At 42.7% G+C, this 18,210-nt stretch overlaps 2 protein-coding genes across 13 annotated transcripts in view; one reads left to right on the top strand and one right to left on the bottom strand.

Annotated features, from left to right (window-relative positions):
• Positions 1–9,702, top strand: part of hcn4 (hyperpolarization activated cyclic nucleotide gated potassium channel 4) — an 83,985-nt gene extending 74,283 nt beyond the window's left edge. For all 3 annotated transcript variants that reach the window (XM_062963456.1, XM_008121016.3, XM_008121017.3), the window contains 2 exons: positions 969–1,133; positions 3,246–9,702. In XM_062963456.1, the coding sequence (XP_062819526.1) occupies positions 969–1,133; positions 3,246–4,840 (1,760 nt within the window). In that variant the 3' untranslated portion in view covers positions 4,841–9,702. The remainder of the gene's footprint in view (positions 1–968; positions 1,134–3,245) is intronic.
• Positions 9,703–11,217: 1,515 nt separating this feature from the next.
• The window catches only part of neo1 (neogenin 1), a 72,247-nt gene continuing 65,254 nt past the window's right edge, over positions 11,218–18,210 (bottom strand). For 9 of the 10 annotated variants that reach the window (XM_008121014.3, XM_003227708.4, XM_008121007.3 and 6 more), the window contains 3 exons: positions 16,779–17,036; positions 15,567–15,703; positions 11,218–15,047 (listed from right to left, as the gene is read on the bottom strand). In XM_008121014.3, coding sequence (XP_008119221.2) covers positions 14,964–15,047; positions 15,567–15,703; positions 16,779–17,036 — 479 coding nt within the window. In that variant the 3' untranslated portion in view covers positions 11,218–14,963. Of the gene's footprint in view, positions 15,231–15,566; positions 15,704–16,778; positions 17,037–18,210 lie in introns of all 10 variants that reach the window. The other variant, XM_008121009.3, reaches the window with a different exon arrangement.

Here is an 18,210-nt window from a genome sequence, read left to right as displayed (position 1 = left end):
ACCTGTAATAATAAATAAAGGATATCAAAGCAGAAGCCCAGACTAAAGGAAATTGCTACTGTTCCCTCTCCATTTGGAACAAGGGTCCCGTCATAGCCACAGCCAACTTTGCCTGTGGTCCTCCAAACCGTTTCCTGTGATATAGTCTCCACTGCAAACATGATGTAAATACAAAGTCAGTATGCTTCCATGACCATAGTTTCATCTAGGAAGGTTTGTGTCACAAGTTGGCCATTGGTCCAGATCCTCCTTTGGCCCCGTTTGAATTTATGGAAAAGGACACAGATTGACATAACAGGCTTTCCTGCATTGATCCCCAAGCAGCTGCCTTCTGTTAGTGAGAGAGGTCAGACTTCAGGGGTTGGGAAACTTGGGCCCTCCAGATGTTTTCATTTACAGATTCCATAGTCCTTTCACATTTGCTATCCAAGATAGAAGCTGCAGGCCAAAACCTCTGGAGAGTACAAGGTTGCCCATTCTTGCCTTAAATATGGGGCTCAGATTGGCATGAAAGCAGCAGTGTTGGGGTGTGGAGAGACTCCATGATACTTCATTTAAATCTTAGCTCCAAGTTGCCTTTTTAAAAAGCCAAGCTTCTTTTTTCAACAAGGGGGTAGCAAGATACAGAGTAGAATCAGTCTGATTTATGGTTTGAGTGCTGGGCTGGGACTATGGGAAGCCAGGGTTCAAATCCCAGCTCAGTTCATGGAAACCTGCTAAGGCAAATCACATTCAACTTCAGAGGAAAGCAATGGCAACCTTGCTCAAAATAAATCCCAACCATAAACGAGAGTTGTAGTTTTACAAGTTCTTTAGCCTTCTCTGCCAAAGTTCCATAGCATTGAGGCATTGCAGTCAAAATGGTGTCAAACTACATTAATTTTACAGTGTAGATGAAACCGTTGTGATTTAGTAAGGGCTCTCTGCGGTCAAAATACTTCAAAAAAGCTGTTCCTTTTCCATTCTAGAAATCTGCCTGCTGACTCGAGGGCGGCGCACGGCAAGCGTGAGAGCCGACACTTACTGCCGCCTCTATTCCCTCTCGGTGGACAACTTTAATGAGGTGCTGGAGGAGTATCCCATGATGAGAAGGGCATTTGAGACGGTGGCACTGGACAGACTGGACAGAATAGGTATGTGGGCAATGGGGTTATTCCCATCAGCCTGTCTGTTATTTGCAAGGGTCTCACAAAACTAGAGGGCAAAACCATCATCCAAGGACTTTCACATTATACTTTTTAAATAGCGAGTTTCCATTCCTCCTTTCCCTGCTGTGCAACTGTTCTATTTGATAAAAGCTTTTGCATTAAAGGACACAGAGATTGAAAATGAATACATTAAAAACTATCCTAAATCCTATTCAGCCCAACTAAAATAGAGCTTTTTAGTCATCTGTTTATGTGCATTGCAACAATAGATTCAGTGGGTTTGTTCTAGAAGCCGTGAGAGCTGAGGTGGTTTGAATGTTGGATTCTAGAGACCAGGGTTCAATTCCCTTCTCAGCTATGAAAACCTACTAAGTGACTTTGAACTGGTCACACACTCTCAGCCTCAGAGGGAGGCCACCTCCCTCTGAAGAAATATTGCGAAGAAAACGCCAGCACATGGTCGCCTTATGGTTACAAGCCAGAAAAAGAGCTTTATTTCTCTATTTCAGTAACATTTTCTTGGCAGTTGATGTGGTCACTTTACATATGGTTTTGGCCCCTAGGTGAGATTAATTATTGCCAGCTTGGGCCATGTTCATGTATGTTCTTCAGCATGGGTTAGAATGAAATAGGCCTTGTATCCATAGCTTTGTCCTTGCTGAAGTGATGTGGTTGAAGGGAAAGGCACCCAGTTTGGAGTTCAGGAAGAGCAGCATTAGACATTGAAGACATTGTCTGTTTTGACGACAGTGTCAGTCCAGATGCTGGAATCCCTCCTGAGCAACCTGGCACCAAAGCACACACTCACCTTGCCATTTACAAAGTATTCATTGAGCCATAATGGAAAAATATCAACTGAGCACTACCTTTTCCTTCCATTTCATATTGTTATAATTATTAGTAGAAAGCATCCGTTACTTGATGATAGGGTCAAAATGCTTTGGAAATGCTTAATTTGCTTTGTCTTGAAATTCCCAAGAGTCTGACAACTCAGCAGCTTCTTAATATTTCTGTGAGTCAGAATATTTTCCCTTGAGCATGGCTTTACCCTTTGGTCCTTCATGGGTGAATTTAGAAATTCACCACAGAACACAAGGCGCTGATGCTGTTCTGGCCCACGCTGGGTCCAAAGGGATTTGCTGCTTTTGAATTCTGCCTTTGAGATGCTTTCATTCCCCTTCGCCAGTTGAGAACTACAGAGCCGTTCCTGTTCCGAGTTGAGAGCTGCCAGGAACAATACAAGAATACAAACGGTCTCTCTGAGAGAAAGTAAAGCCTGGTAGCTGCCTGAATTCTTGCAGGGCAGCCAGAACGCAAACCCAGAGATGGAGAGAGGCGATCAAAAGAACATGGACACAATGGGAACGTTAATGATTGCTAGCGCCTCTGCAAAATGCTAACAAGCAAAAATAAAAGCTTAAAATTTGATTAGTGGATACAATTGTTATGGAGAACGGATCTCTCCTCATTCATTGGAGAGAAACGGGGAGGGAATCACATTTCTTTATGCCTCAAAGCCCCTTGTTTCTTATCTGGGTCCGATTGTAGCTGACTGCACTCTTCTTCCCAAATTGCTTTTTTTTCTCTTTCCTTTTCCGTGCGTCCATAATTTCTATGCTTATAAACCTGAGGTGCTGCATCCAAAGGAGTCACAGGCAAGTTAGGAACGAAAGGTATACAATATTAGATTTCTTGGTCCTTGGAGTATTTCTTTTCTGGTGTAGAAACATCTTTTCCCATCCCTTGGTGGGCAAAAGACATGCTGACAAATGTTATTGGGTGGCAATGCCTATCAGCTCAAGCAGATGGGCATTGCCATAGGAGGAATGTTGGGTGTTACAGTTCAACAATACCTGTAAGTTATCTTGGCTTGTTGCAATGGAAAGATGGGACCTGATTGATGAACCTAGAGAAGTAGTGTAGTGAAGTGGTTTGAGTCATGAACTAGACAATGGGAGATCAGGGTACAGATTCCCACTCTGCCATGGAAAACTGAATTAGGAACCACTTTGGGAAAAATGTGTGTTAAAAATTAAACTAATACGTTCTTTCACTATTCTGATCCTGCTCTTAACCTCTGTCTCTTTTCTTTCACAGGAAAGAAGAACTCTATCCTGCTACATAAAGTCCAGCATGATCTCAACTCGGGGGTCTTCAACTACCAAGAGAACGAGATCATCCAACAAATTGTGCAGCACGACCGAGAGATGGCCCACTGTGCACATAATGTGCAAGCGGCAGCGGCAGCAGCTGCGGCAGCATCTGCCCCAACGCCCGTTATCTGGACGCCCCTCATCCAAGCCCCTTTGCAAGCTGCAGCAGCCACCACCTCCGTAGCAATTGCTTTGACCCACCACCCTCGCCTCCCTACTGCCATTTTCCGCCCTCCGGTCTCCGTGTTGGGTTCTCTGGGGCAAGCGCAGAACCAGACTCCAAGGCACCTGAGGAGGTTCCACTCCTTGGTGTCATCTGGTGGACCCTCCGCCATGGGTTCCCCTTTGAGCACGCCATCCCAGCAGCACACGCCGGGAGCTGAAACCCTTTCATCCTCCTCTTTCCAGATCCAGCAGTTGGCGGGGTTTACTGCCTCCGCTGGCTTAGGTCAATTTCACCGGGCCTCGGCTGGTTCCCCCTCCGCTAGCTCAGCCCAGCAACCCGTGGGAAGTCCATCCTCAGTCGGACTGAGCCAGTCACAGCTGGGGCCTTCAGATCCACCAGAAGGGAGTGCTCCACAGCAGGCCTTTGACAACAACCTGTCCAGTGGCTTTGGCCCCTTCCAGAAGGCTCCCACTAGTCCCCCCTCGGCCAGCGCTGCGCCCTTTCCCCAGCAATCTTCCAATTCACCCAGTAGCCCCCTCCGCCATTTGCAGCCCACGTGCCGGCCTCTCCAAGTGGGACAGGCCCAGCAGGCCTCAAGAACTGGAGGGCTTGCAGGGATGAGCCCTTTACCGTTACCTCCCTCATCCAGCTCTCCCTCTTCTAGCTTAAGCCAGCTGGCACAGGCCTCTGGAAGCCCCCCTTCGGCCTTGTGTCAAACCCAGCCAAGTGCATTAGGACTTTCAGCTGCGCCTGCAATGGTTGCTCAGTTGCACCAGGAACGGTCGCCCTTTGCTGCCTCTACGTCTCCGTTGAAACAGCCCGTGGTCGCCCCTCCTTCATACCCACCTTCAGGCCTTAGCCCTCCCCATCACAGCCCTGCCCCCAGGACTTTCCAGTGCAGCCCTCCGGGGTCACTGGGCTCCCACGGATCCCTGCTGATGCCTCAGGCCTCCAGCCCACCTCGGCAGGGTCTCCAGCCCAGGAGCAGCCCCCCGCTTCCACCAGGACGATTGACCCAGGACCTCAAGCTGATTTCTGCTTCCCAACCCTCTCTACCCCACGAAGCGGCTCTGACTTTAAGCCATGGCTCTCTTCACTCCTCCCGAGAGTCTGTTTCTAGTTTCTCATCTTTCTCTGGAGGAGGAGGAAGAGGAGGAGGATGGACCATACCTCTAGGGAAGCCATATAGCTCTGTGCCAGGGCGAGTGACTCTACCACGCCAGATGTCCTCAGGTTCTCTGCCTCATCCGCCTACGTTTGAGGCCACATGCGCCATTTCCCCATCTCTGACTGCTGCCGATGGGAGGAAAGGGTCCATAGGGCTGACTGGGGAACGGGAATCCGTCCGATCCAAACTTCCCTCTAATTTGTGAGCTCTACTCCTCTCCTCCTGTTTCACCCCATTGCCCAGAGGAGGCACTTGATTTCATGCGGATCCCAAGAGACTCCATCTTCTTCTTTGCTTTTCTTCGAGTTAAAGCTATGATTAGAAGTTTGTTTGATTTGTTTTGTTTTTTTTTAAAAAAAGCTAAGAACAACAACAAAAAAGATAACCAGGTATTCTTAGAGTTATAGATTTTCAGTCACTTTCTTTTATAGAGTATTTTACTACATGGAACAAAAGACTCGAACGGGGAATGCAATCAATATGCAGTAATAACCCAGAGACGAGAGGTATAATCGGTATGAATGATCAGGCATGGGGAATGACCGCACGAGTGCGCTGTGGAAAGACAGACAGATCCCGCATTGATACAGGTCAGGGCCAAGGATCCATTTGAGGAGGTTAGTTCGATATCTTCTTGAAAATATCACCATCAAATGTTTAATCACCCAATTTCTGACTAGACATTTAGAGGGATAGACATGGGCTTCAAACCTAGATGTATAAAACAAAAGCATTTCCCCCCCTAATTCAGTCAACTATTTAAGTAACTCTAGCCAATCAATAGCCGAATTCAAAACTACTTTCAGACTCTTTCCTGTGAAATTTGAAAAATACAGTGGCAAACTGCTAACTATAATACCAAAATACATATCTCAGACATCCCAACAGTGAAGATGGCACTACAGTATAACTCCTGTATCCACAGGGGTTACGTTCCCAAACTTCACATGAATAATAGCAATTCCTATTGAAATGAAAGACTTCTGGCCTTGAAAATACCATAGATTCATGCTGGAAGACCTATAAATACCTAGTGAGAACAACTAGATGTGGATAAATTCAATTGTGAATACCAATCCTGTGGATACAGGGGTCATATTGCATATGCCAAATGGAGACCCAAAATTCTTGGAAGACTTAGTTTGATCATGCAGCTATTGAGACCACAGTTTGAATGCAAAGATGAGAACAGACAGCTTTTCAAATTCTTTCCCCTAAGTGTTGTTCTGCCCAAAACTATTCCCCCTGGAAGATGAAAATTAACTTAAGGGCTGGTTTTCACAGTAGCCAAATACATCTTTGAGAACGACACCCTTCACCTGCAAAAAACAATGGCTGGAATCCTGTTGGGGCATTGCATGTTCCTAAGTGGACTTCCATCTGTGAGAATTAGAACGATGCAGTTTAACAATGTCTGTATCCAGTGGAGGGCTGATGTTACCTTATTATATAATGTAACAGTTATATACTGCATTGCTATATTATTAGATAGCGTAACATCAGAAGGATATGTGTTGGTGCCCAATGCATAATGGGACTGCTGTCTGCGGATTTCAATGTGCATTACGCAAATCCCAACAAGCACTGGACACCAATCCACATGGGATGCTCTTGATAGCATCATTGTATGCATCTGCACAATTCAGGAACTAGATTTCTTGGAACCAATGGCACTTTTTAAAGTAGATACTAATTTACTTTGCATAGAAGATCATATACAATTCCAGCCATTTTGGGTCCAGGAGAATAGTTTGTTTTGTAGGAGTTCACTTTCTGATGAGTTTCTATTTTTTAAAAAGACCAGTGTCTGAATTTAAAATGGCCTAAATGGTTGGAAATGTGCCATTTGAGGCAAAAATTAAATATAACTTTTGCCATCTTGATATCTCTCTGGTGTTATGTCCCACTATGAATATTGAAGGATGCTGGATGGACATTGGGAGGGAGATAGCACTTTAGTCAAGTTAATTAGGATTGTTGTTGTGTGCCTTCAAATTGTTTCAGGCTCTATCACCGCGTTTTTTGTCAGGATTTATTCAAAGGAGATTTGCCTTTGTCTTTATCTGAGACCGAGAGAGAGTGAGTTGGCTAAAGTCTTCCTTCCAGAGCGAAGGAATGGGGGAAGCCTTAAAATGTTGGCAGGGGTGGATAAATTCCCTTAGTGAGCTGTATTTAGCCTGTGGGTTGTGATTTGAGGACCCCTGCCCTACACCATCATATCATTCTTTTCCCAGTTGAATTCTGAACTATTTTGGAAAGCTGCCATTTTAAGTGGCTTGTGTAAAAAAGCTGGAGGAGCAAAGGGGGCCCTATCGTTGGCTGCCTTGTCAAAGTAAAGGTACCCCAATTACCTAAAAGTGCTGTGCTTTCTGGTGAAGATTTTTCAGAAAGTGTGTATTCTTTGCATGCCTCACTTGGTATAGGAAGGGCCAGTGAAAGTGGAACTAGATGATGCCCTCCTGATTGTCAAATATATATATATCCAACATGATTTCCATGCAACTATGGCATAAGAGGAAAGGGATTAAGGAGCCTTCTGCACCAGGCACCACTACTCAGCTTCCACTTCCAGCCTCAGCCACTGCAGTGTGTCTAATATCTCTGTGTTTTAAAGCCAGCTAATAATAACAGAAATGAATCTAGTTCCATCTAGTGGTCAAATCACCACCAGGATTTTAAGCTAACAACACTTCCATTTTTTCTGGGGTTGGGAATCCATCCTTCAACAGGGTGAAACCTGAAAATGGGTAGAATGTACAACTGCAGTCACAATTGTGTAACCTACAGTCAAGCCTTCATATTAGCATTCGTATTCATGATCCAAAAGCCTTGGGTTTTTCCTAAGCTCTGCCTGGATAAAAACAAAATCCTTCAAGGTCCTTCTTTTATATCCCTTATATCTTAATGTTGCAAGAGTTTTCTGCCATTATCAGGAACTGCTGACATCTTAGCAGCAGAGAGGAAATGCAGGCAAAGCTCAGTCAAAAATGGCAAGATGGTTTGCTAGTGGTTCTGCTCTTGAGTGGAAGAATGAGTAGCAAATATACTCAGTGCAAAAGAGTAGTTGAACCTTCACCTTTGGGTCATATTCTTGCATCAATCACAGAACCTCTGATCCTCCACATGCAAAAAACCTAATTTTATTATTCCACAACTGAATTATTACAGCAATGAAACCTGTCCTGTCATGATACGCATTTCTGTACCTCTTTTGAAAAGGAATTAGAAATCGGACATTGACTGTGTATGAGCAATAAACCTCCTGAAATTCTCCCCTCCCGTTGCCCAGATGAGATCCGGTGTGTTCATTTAAGCTACATATTGATTAAGCAAGTCATACTCTCTCAGCCTCAGAGGAAGGTGATCGTAAACTTCTTTGGAACGAATCTTGCCAATAAAACCCAACAGGTCAGAAATAACATGAGGGTGCACAATTGCAACAGATATGGGTGGTCTATTAAGTGGTCCAAATCCATATTTTGACTCTTTCATTTGGATCCCACAATCCAAGATTCTTCTATTCATCAGGAGCAAGAAAGGAGGCAATAATGCTGATGCCAAAACTTAAAAGAATAACAAGGCTGAATCTCCCTGTTCCTTGGGGCTTTCTCCGAATCGCTATCAGTATGCTTAATTATGTAACAAAAGTCCCGCATAAAATAGCAAAAAAACAAACAAACCCCTAAACACCAAACCTCTGACATGTGCCTGTTGCCTCCAAGGGTTGGCCCCAAGACTCTAGTCAAGCTGCTTGGGCTTGCTCTGCTTCGCTGGGTTGGAACTAAGCTGTAATTCATGCTTCTGTCTTCCGTAAAGGTTCAAGGGTATTCTAGGGGGGAAACAAACAAGCAACCTTTTTGTACTGAAAATAATACTACCGCTACATGGATGTGTGCATATGGATGTGTACGCATCTGCAAAGGAGCGTCTCCCACATCCCTGTACGCACTACATGCACATCATAGAAATATAGTTATATATTCTAGTATTAAAATAGATGCCAATATTGACCTTCCCTGAAGGAGTCCATAGGCAGTTCCAGGAAGTTCTCATTACTAAGTTCAGGTAGAAAACAACAAAACCAGTTCAATGTGGCTACTTCAGGTCAAAATGTGTGATGTACTGGTTAGCACCAAGTTTGGGAACACGTGGCTCTCCAGATGTCAAGCGACTACTAGTCCCATCCTTCACTGATCTGTGAAAGATGCGTCTAGTCATTTTTCTATCTAATTCCCCAATGTGGGAATTATATAGCATTCAACCATATCTGGAGGGCCACAGCTTCTGGATGAGAAACTTGTGATGGTCTCCATCCAAATCCCCCTTTGGCCATAAAAGCTACTGGGCTGCTCCAAGGCAACAAGTCTCTTTCTTATTTGAACCTACCTCACAGGGTTGTTGTGAGGACAATTGGGAAAACCTGTCACATTTTACCCTAAGGAGGAAGGCTGGGATAAAAATAAGTAAGGATAACAACTCTGCTCCTCAGGGTTATTTTGGGTAGCAGTGGTTTCCTTGGCATAATGTCCCTAACCAACTTCAGTGTGTAGATTCAAAGATGGACAGACATGCACCTACATGCTCTACTTTCCAAACTGGGTAAGAGAAATATTTGCAACATATTAAGATGAAAAAGTAGAAATCTGTCACCCCAAATATGAGTCATAAATGAATGTTTCTCCCTTTTTTTTGGTAATAAAAGATGATGGTGCCTCATTTGAATCCAAGACTGCCACTATGGAAGCAAAGAACAAAGTGTTGGAAGCAAATGGGTGCTGGAGGTCCCTTTTATCCCCTGATCACTTATTTTCCCAGGTGACACTCCTGAAACTATTAGAGAATGTTTCTGATTGGATCTGGATTCTCTGGCATGGTGCGAACAGGAAAGGTGTTGGGAATTCTGTATTGTGCTGGAGCGGGTACTAGATCAATCACAGCGGATGCCCCCAACTAGTGAAAACATCAAGGGGCTTGGGCTTTTTTTGGGAGTGCTTGGGCAGGGTGAAGGGCTGGGGGTTTGAAATATAAAAAAAACAGATGTAATAAAGGAAAATCTTAGTAAAATAACATCATATTCTGGATGTTTTCTTTTCTTTAGTACAATAACCAAATCTGTGAAAGTTCAGCTCACAAAAGTGAATGATCTAGTAATTTTTCATTGCAACCACATGGCGTCACTGTTTGTCCAGACAAAGCCGGCTACCAGGCTGAGAAGCCAGGCAAAGGGTCTCTCTCATATTAACAAATATCTTTCTTTAGCATCTTGGCCATGGACAGGAGTCCGCCTTCTGCCTTGCGTCTCTTCCTAAACTCCCCGGCCTCACTCCTCCAGCCACTTCCCAAAGATCATTATCTTTAATAGTAACTGAGATTATTTTTTCCTTACGAGTACAAAGGAAATGGATTCCCAGAGAGAGTTAAAATACCAGTTGCTGTGACAACGCAGCAGTGGATAATAAGGGGACTCATTTTTGGCTTCATAGCTGGGAGACACAGGATAATTAAATGCCGGTCTGACAGGAAAATTAGCAGGTGAGGAGAAGCCTGGCCCAACCTGTCTCTCCATCTCCTCCAATCTTTCCTTCACTGTTAAACTGGCAGATTGGGGGCTTCATCCAGATAAATGAAGTCATACAATTCTGAAATGGGAAAAAGGAGCAGGGAAGGAGGAGTCCCACAAATCAGAGACAAAAACATTGGCTAGGAAAACAATCATGATTCCTATACACCTCTAAAGCTAACCTTCACATGAGCTTTTGGACATTTTAATCCATTTCCTCAAACTCACAGAGGACAATATTTGGGCTACAGGTATCCAATCCATTTTCCATATTCATGGGTTCTCCATCTACAGATTCAACTGACCACAGTTCAAAAATATTCAGGGAAAGGAAATCCAAGAAAGGAAACCTTGACTAAGTGTTACACTGATGTGTAAGCAGACCTCTTGTAGCCTCCTACCACTTGACAGCTCTTTAGGCTCTCGCTCGCATACATCCGTTTGCCATTTATATAACCAATACCTACTGCACGCCAGCTTTTTATGACGTATAGGTGCCAAGTTAGTTTTAATCTCTTGAGCACATACCTAAATCAATTAACAGATTGCTTATTACTGTTATCAACATTCATATACTGAAAAAAGCTATTGGTTTGCGTTTGTTCCAATTATATATTTTATATATAATATCCCACCCGGATTCAACGACTCACTCTATTTTAGATATGTTTATATGGGGAAAAGAATCGAAGAAAGACAGTAAATCCTTTAAACAAGCAAATAAATCACCCCTTTTTCAGCTGTAAGTTGCTTAGATATTTTACTTCAAATAATATTAAAAGTTCCTTCCAGCAAAGAGAGTTTCAAGTGACTATTTACTTACCTTTGTAAATCTTACGGGTAGATCAGATAGTGGTCTAGTCCTACCTATATTTGGCAATATATTTAAAAGCACTTCTGCCCACTTCCTTCTTGCTCTCAGGACTGAATTAAGGCTCCTGGGTTCTCTGAACCACCAATGGATGTGGCTAAAACCAGAAGGCAAAAGACTGAAAAGAAAACTCTCCAGACAGAACCAGGACTTCATTAGATTAAAAAAAGTGTATTGGATGCCCAATACCAAATAATAAACATGACAGTATTAAAAATCTTGTCGCGAATACAGCAAATACTACAGAAAAAAATGTACAGAAAGTTACAAGTTTACAGCAGTCCTCAGAACGCTCCTACATCAGAACTGTAAAACAATATACAGAGCCTCCCCCCCATTTTCCGTCGGAGGAAGCGGCCAACGTAGCCGTTTAGCCATGACACTACAAGATACACAATGCTCCAAATTTAAGTCACAAGGTATGTAAAAAACAGTGTTAAAATGTGAAAAAGTGCAATACATATAGTACATTGACTTGAATAAATGTCTCATTTTTTCTGATTCAACCTTTAAAAAAATCAACTTTGAACAGTTGTTTTATTATTAAAAATATCCCCCGCCCGCATTTCCAGATTCATGGCGATATCGACATTCATCATATTCTACCTAAGTAGCATTATATTCACAAAAATCCACCAGTGGGGGGTAAGAATACTGAGTACGCATGATGGCGTATCTTTGGGTATAGGTTGAACAAGAGAAACGTATGCATCCGATGAATTGAATGCGTGCACCAAGGATGTGGAGAGAGAGTCCAACAGTGAGGAAAAAGTTCCTGTCCTTTGCTGCAATGACATTGTACAGTACTACTGAAAAACAGTCATGCAGAACACTCCCTGTCCCACAAATGAAAGCCCATTTTGAGAAATGCTTTTATTCAATTTTATATCACACTTTTCCGATGAATGTTGCCCAAGGCACACCTTGCTTGTATAGGGTCTTGGATCATACTTTAAGCTCAACTCCAGAAAACCAAACTGCTACTTTTTTGAACATTAAAAGTTTTTAAGAATCCTACTGAAAATGTCCCTGGTGTTCCTGATCTATGAGGAGTGCATCCTACTCCTTTATTTGCATTTATATATATACCGCCAACCCACAACTTCATCACATATTCACCCAGCGCATAACTGGATCCAAGACAGAGACTGAATTTGGTCAAATTTCTATTTTTCCAGCTGTGCCAGTTTGCTCAGACATTGGGCTTTTACTGTCCCAACCATAAAGAAGCATCCAGTTAATCTCCTAGAATTAAGGATTACGGTGAGAAAGAGTTAATGCCTTAATGCTACACTTCGAAATATATGAGGCATTATGATGGTTACCCTTGGAAGACAGAACATGGAGCTAGAAGGACTACTTTTCACATTTCATGGCACTTTTCGTATCATTGTAAAAAATCAATACAGTATTTTAAAGTCGATGGCTTATTGTTCAAATCCAGCATAACAATACATCTGAATATGCTACAGAATGAATTAATCCTTCAACAGAGGGTCAGTTTTAGCATCCTGAAGGAAATGTCAGCAATCCTTTTTTTTCATAGTTTGTTCCAAGAATTCTCTGAAGTAGCATTCACTTACACATGGCCAAAAGCAAATGCAGATCTCAAACTGTTTAGAAGGGAAAAGCACTGTGCTGAAACAAAAAGGCAAGAGTTACAGATTTCTACTCCCACTAACTAGAACTTCCTTGGAAAGCCATTCCTCCTCAATACTGCTTTGTAATAAGTAACAGAGGCTGGGTTTTACAAATGTCATTACTGTATACAAAAGTCAGAATAAAAAGTTCAGTAAAACCTCTGGCACTGGTTCTTCCTGGTCTCCTCAGAGTCCAATGCTCTGAGTTGATACGTGAATATATAAGATTGATATATAAATCTGCTTGAAACAAATTTGCCACCTAAAACTACCTGAAGATCTTTGCCTTGCTCTACCATCCCATTTCGGCAAGTGAATTCCAAAATAGGCTTTAAAACAACCCAACTACTACTGGTTTCTTCTCTCTCAGGCTACGTCACCATCCCAGAAGGTTTTTTTTTTTTTAATCGTGTTAGAAGCGACTTGAGAATATTCTGCAAGTAGCTTCTGGTGTGAGAGAATTGGCTGTCTACAGAGACGTTGCCCAGGGGACACCCAGCCATCCTGCTGGGAGGCTTCTCTCATATCCCCGCAAGCTAGAGCTGACAGACGGGAGCTCATCCTGTCTCACAGATTCGAACTGACTTCAGGTCAGCAACCCAACCTTTAGAGTCTAACCAACTGCACTACCGGGGCTCCATCCCAGAAGGTGGAAGACAAGAAACCAAAGTTTATCAAATGTCTGCTTTCCCCCCTTTCACTGGCTGGTGCAACATTTAAGTCACAAACATTTTACCCTTCCATCTTGATATGTTTTTAGAATAAGTCTACAAAGGCACTGTCTTCCGAACGGGAATCAGCACCTGAAGGTAGTTTTCTGAAACCTTTGGGATGATGTATAGCTACGAAAGGAAGGTGGCCCACAATCATTGACCACTACAGTTTGAAAGACCAAAATGCACTGTGTGAAGAAGAGTCGTTTTTAAAAAACCTTGAAAATACATGGAAAGCTCTATCGCTAAGACACACTTGTGGCATCTGATCCTGTAGGACCTTCCCTTATAACAGGAGGGTATTTCTCAAGGAAATACTCCTGGTGATTTAGTCACCAGACAACCCGAACGACTAGCTTACAAGGCAAATGGTAAAGGAAGAGCAATTCAACCAGTCTATGATCTATTTCATGGGTTGGTTCACATAATTTTTTGTTGTTGTTGTTCACATGAGATATTCCATCTGTTTGCTCGTATGAGCAGAGGTAATGTACAAACTGGGCAATTTCTGTGATGCTTTTTCACTTTCATAGGGGACTTGTTCAATGTACTATTACATTTATCTATTTGGGCATGTACTAGGACAGGCATGGGCAAACTATGGCTCTTCATATGTTTTGGACTGCAACTCCCACCATTCCTAACAGCCTCAGGCCCCTTCCTTTTCCCCCTCAGCCGCTTAAGCGGCTGAGGGGGAAAAGGAAAGGGCCTGAGGCTGTTAGGAATGGTGGGAGTTGCAGTCCAAAACAGTCCAAACAGCCTTTACTTGGAGATGGTTAGAACAACTGATATGAATAAATTGGGGTTGCAACAAAAAAAAAAATATCCAAGAATCTTAGTGTTACATTTCAATCCAGATATCTGATCTCACAGTGAGGCTTTTTTTCATAATTATTATAATATAAAAATAAAAAATAAAAAGCGTACAAAGAGCAATGCAGCATCCCCCAAGGCCATGGATTAAACTGCTGGAAAGTGATGCAGCTATACAGACAAACCGACAAAACAAAAACCGGAACAACCCACGCTGGCAATGAATTCCCGCATACAATAGAACAAGCAATCCAACATCGGTCTAGGCTGTGGGGGGAGGAGGGAACAACACAAATTGGGGTGGGGGGTTTTTTCTCTCAGATTACATGTTTTAATAAAAAAAGATACAATAAAATAAAAACACGCAAACAGGGGGAAAATTGTACATAAATGCGAATGTCCAACACTGAAAAAACCAGGGCAGGTCACAGCACGGAGACAAAACCTGACTCAAATTAATGCTAAGTCCACTTCTTTGTCTGGATGCTGGGTCTCATCAGCCTGAGCCATTGCCCCCCATCTCCTAGCAGGATCCCATTTCCCAACGGGGTCACTTTGGGGCAACGGGCAGAAAAAGCCACTTAGTTTGCCAGCGCTGGCTCTGATGCAGCGGCTGGTTGGATGTCCTTCTTGTGCTGCCCCCCTATGTCTCTGTACATGTCCTTGCGATCCAAGGCTAAGTCTCGAGACCCACGAAACGGGGTCCAGGGTCCTTTCCCAGGGGAAGGCGGTCATGCGGTCGTGATCGCATTAAGGTCCTTCATGAGTCCTTCCAGGTGGGCCATCTCTTTGGTCAGCTCATCCGGCTCGTAATTCTGCAGGAGATTTAACAGGGTTACTGGACAAGATGAGCCGCATTGTTTCGGGAGGGAAGGGAAGGGTTGGAGGAGAAAGGGATGCCATGTCCAATACATGCGGATATTGGTCATGGCAGCAAAGCCACATGGATCGGATGGACTGTGTTACTACTGAGATGTCCCCACTCCATTTTCACTTTGCTAAAGCAATGAGAGGAGAAAGAGGAAGGTGGGAGTAGCATCCGGCATGAAAAACAAACCCCAGACAAACAGTAAGTGGTAAATTAACAAGACAAAACGTGATGACAAGGTTGGGGAGCACAAGAAGAAAGGAAAGAGAAAAAAAAATAATAATCATCAACTTCTTTGTACCCAGGACAATGACTTTTGGTTTCTTCTAAAAATTACAAGACTAACGTATATTTTGGTTATCAAAAGTAGGTTCAATTTGAACGATGTTTAATGTTACTCGAATTTACAGCCAAACCTTTCAATGTAATAGAGTAATGTGACGCTACTCTCTATAGGTATACTTACACTTTCTGTGTCTTCGAGCATCCTGGTAGTTTCCTGGACTTCAGGAGCGCTTGGGACGACAACTGGCATCGGAGGCCGAGTTCTGCCTAGAGTGCCAATGGATGCTGTCTTTACTGAATGGACTGGATGGCTGGAAGCTTAACATAAATTATGACCTGGATTAGTCACTTGAAGGAACCACCTATACCAATAGGTTTAGGAAAGCTGCTGTTTACTATCTGAGTAAGGAAAGAGTCAAATTTCAGCAAGATCTTAGTCTTGACCCATCACTATGGAGTCCAAGAGATTCCTAGAACATACAGTAGAGTCTCATTTATCCAACACTCGCTTATCCAACACATTTTTGTAGTCATTGTTTGCAATATATTGTGATATTTTGGTGCTAAATTCGTAAATACAGTAATTACTACATAGCATTACTGCGTATTGAACTACTTTTTCTGTCAAATTTGTTTTATAACATGTTTTGATGCTTAATTTGTAAAATCATGACCTAATTTGATGTTTAATAGGCTTTTCCTTAATCTCTCCTTATTATCCAACATATTCGCTTATCCAGCATTCTGCTGGCCCATTTATGTTGGATAAGTGAGACTCTACTGTATTAATGAAATGGCTAATAATCAAATCTACAAAAGCCAAAGCTGATGGTATGGTCTTTAACAATTCAAGACAGACTTGCTCAACTCTTTTACCATGGAGAGAGCCTTGAAACAATTGTCAGCTCTCAGGAAACCGCTGCATAGAAATCTTTGTATGGTTCTTTAAATGTTTTTAAACCCTATCTTGCACAGAATTCCCAGCAACGTCCTGTAGAACAATAAGGCTCTAAGGAACCCTACTTGAGAAACTCTGAATTAAGGTTTGAAAAGGTCAGAATATTATTGAAGCTGCAGACAGACTGGAATTCTGTGCAGCTAATAAGAGTATACGTATAATCTCTTTGGACTGTCCAGCCTCCGTTAATAATTTTGCAGTATGACCTTGAAATAATATTTTAAGAGCTACATGCCAGTACTAGGTTAGATTCTCATTTTCTCTCTTTCTACCTCAGACATGGGCAAACTTTGGTCCTCCGGGTGTTGGACTTCAACTCCCACAATTCCTAACAGCCTATGGTTTTAAAGAAGTGGCTGATCTCTGCTGCCCATATCTCCCTCTTGTCTCCACCAATGACTCATGTTTCTTGACGACAGCGTCCTTGGTACTCACCCTGTTGGGATAGTAAAGGTGTGCTTGGCAAGGCAGGGTCATAGGTGGCCCCAGAGGGAGGGACGGCTGGCACCGCGAAGCTCTTCAAGGGGTGAGAGGGCCGGACGTGAGCCGTGGGGAGGTTGGGACCTGACTCTTCTTCCTGAGTCCCAGACAGGTAGGGCCCTGCTGCGCTCTCTGGCTCCGGGTGCTCAGCGCAACACGTCTGGGAAGAGGAAGCTGGCATGGTGTCTGTGCTGGGAGTATTCCGAATGGATTCTGGGCCGGGAAAGGAAACAAACACCTTGTTTTCCTTCAAAAATTCTGATATATATTAGGGAACATATATAATGAGCATTCTGGTCTCAGAGTTTACTTCTAACTCAATGCTGCAAAAAGAAACTATTAGTTCTCCAATGAAACAAGGAATTAATATTATCCTCATCACAAAGCCCCTGAATAGTTTAAAGGAAACGAATTATGCAAATCTATAAGGAAAGAAACAAGACCACCACAATTCCCTGAATCAAATGCAACCCAGTTACGATAAACATCAAACACTGTTCAATAATTACAACGATCATACCGTGTTTCCCTGAAAATAAGACAGTGTCGTTCGTATATTAATTTTTGCTCCCAAAGATGCTCTAGGTCTTATTTTCAGGGGATGTCTTATTTTTCCATGAAGAAGAATTTGCATTTATTGTTGAACAAAAAAAATGAACATTTATTATATAATGTACAGTATTTGTCATCACAAACCACATAACCAAACTGTGAATCCTATCAAGAATTTCTTGTTACTACCATTATTTCCATGTACAATAATCTATGGTATGTACATTTACCAATCTTGCATGCTCTGGTGTTCTGTTTAGCGGGTATGCGAGGGGGGAGGTCTTATATTTAGGGGGAGGTCTTATATTTAGCAATTCAGCAAAATCTCTACTAGTTCTTATTTTCAGGGAATGTCTTATTTTCGGGGAAACAGGGTAGCAATATATTGGCATCTTGCTTGGCTGCTATACCAGTGCTTTGGAGAAGTCCAGCCAGACCGCAAAAAGAGCCATTCACTTGACTCATTATGCTGGTCATGACCATTTTAGCAATAGAGATACACGAGAGACGGGATGTCTTGAATATTTAGCTCTTGACAAAAGTAACATTCTGGAGCAATCTTTCGTTTACAGCAATCATGTATTTAAAATCCAAAGCAGTCATTAGAGTGCAAATAGGGCCCCTAGAAGTTTCTTTAACTATAGATATTTGAGTTATTTCCAAAAGCACTGACAACAAGAGACAACAGCGCAGACCTATTTTACGTTGCCTCAAGCTCTGAAGCGTTGGGTGGACCACTTGAGGAGCAGCGATCAAGAGTGCCTTGAAGAAGGCAAACTAAATCTGGATTCTTAAAACAGAAAATGCACACTTTTCTACCCTCCTGCTGTTTAAA

This window comes from Anolis carolinensis, unplaced genomic scaffold (assembly GCF_035594765.1).
Source record: "Anolis carolinensis isolate JA03-04 unplaced genomic scaffold, rAnoCar3.1.pri scaffold_11, whole genome shotgun sequence".
NCBI lineage: Eukaryota > Metazoa > Chordata > Lepidosauria > Squamata > Dactyloidae > Anolis > Anolis carolinensis.
This window is presented reverse-complemented; position numbering and strand designations above follow the sequence as displayed.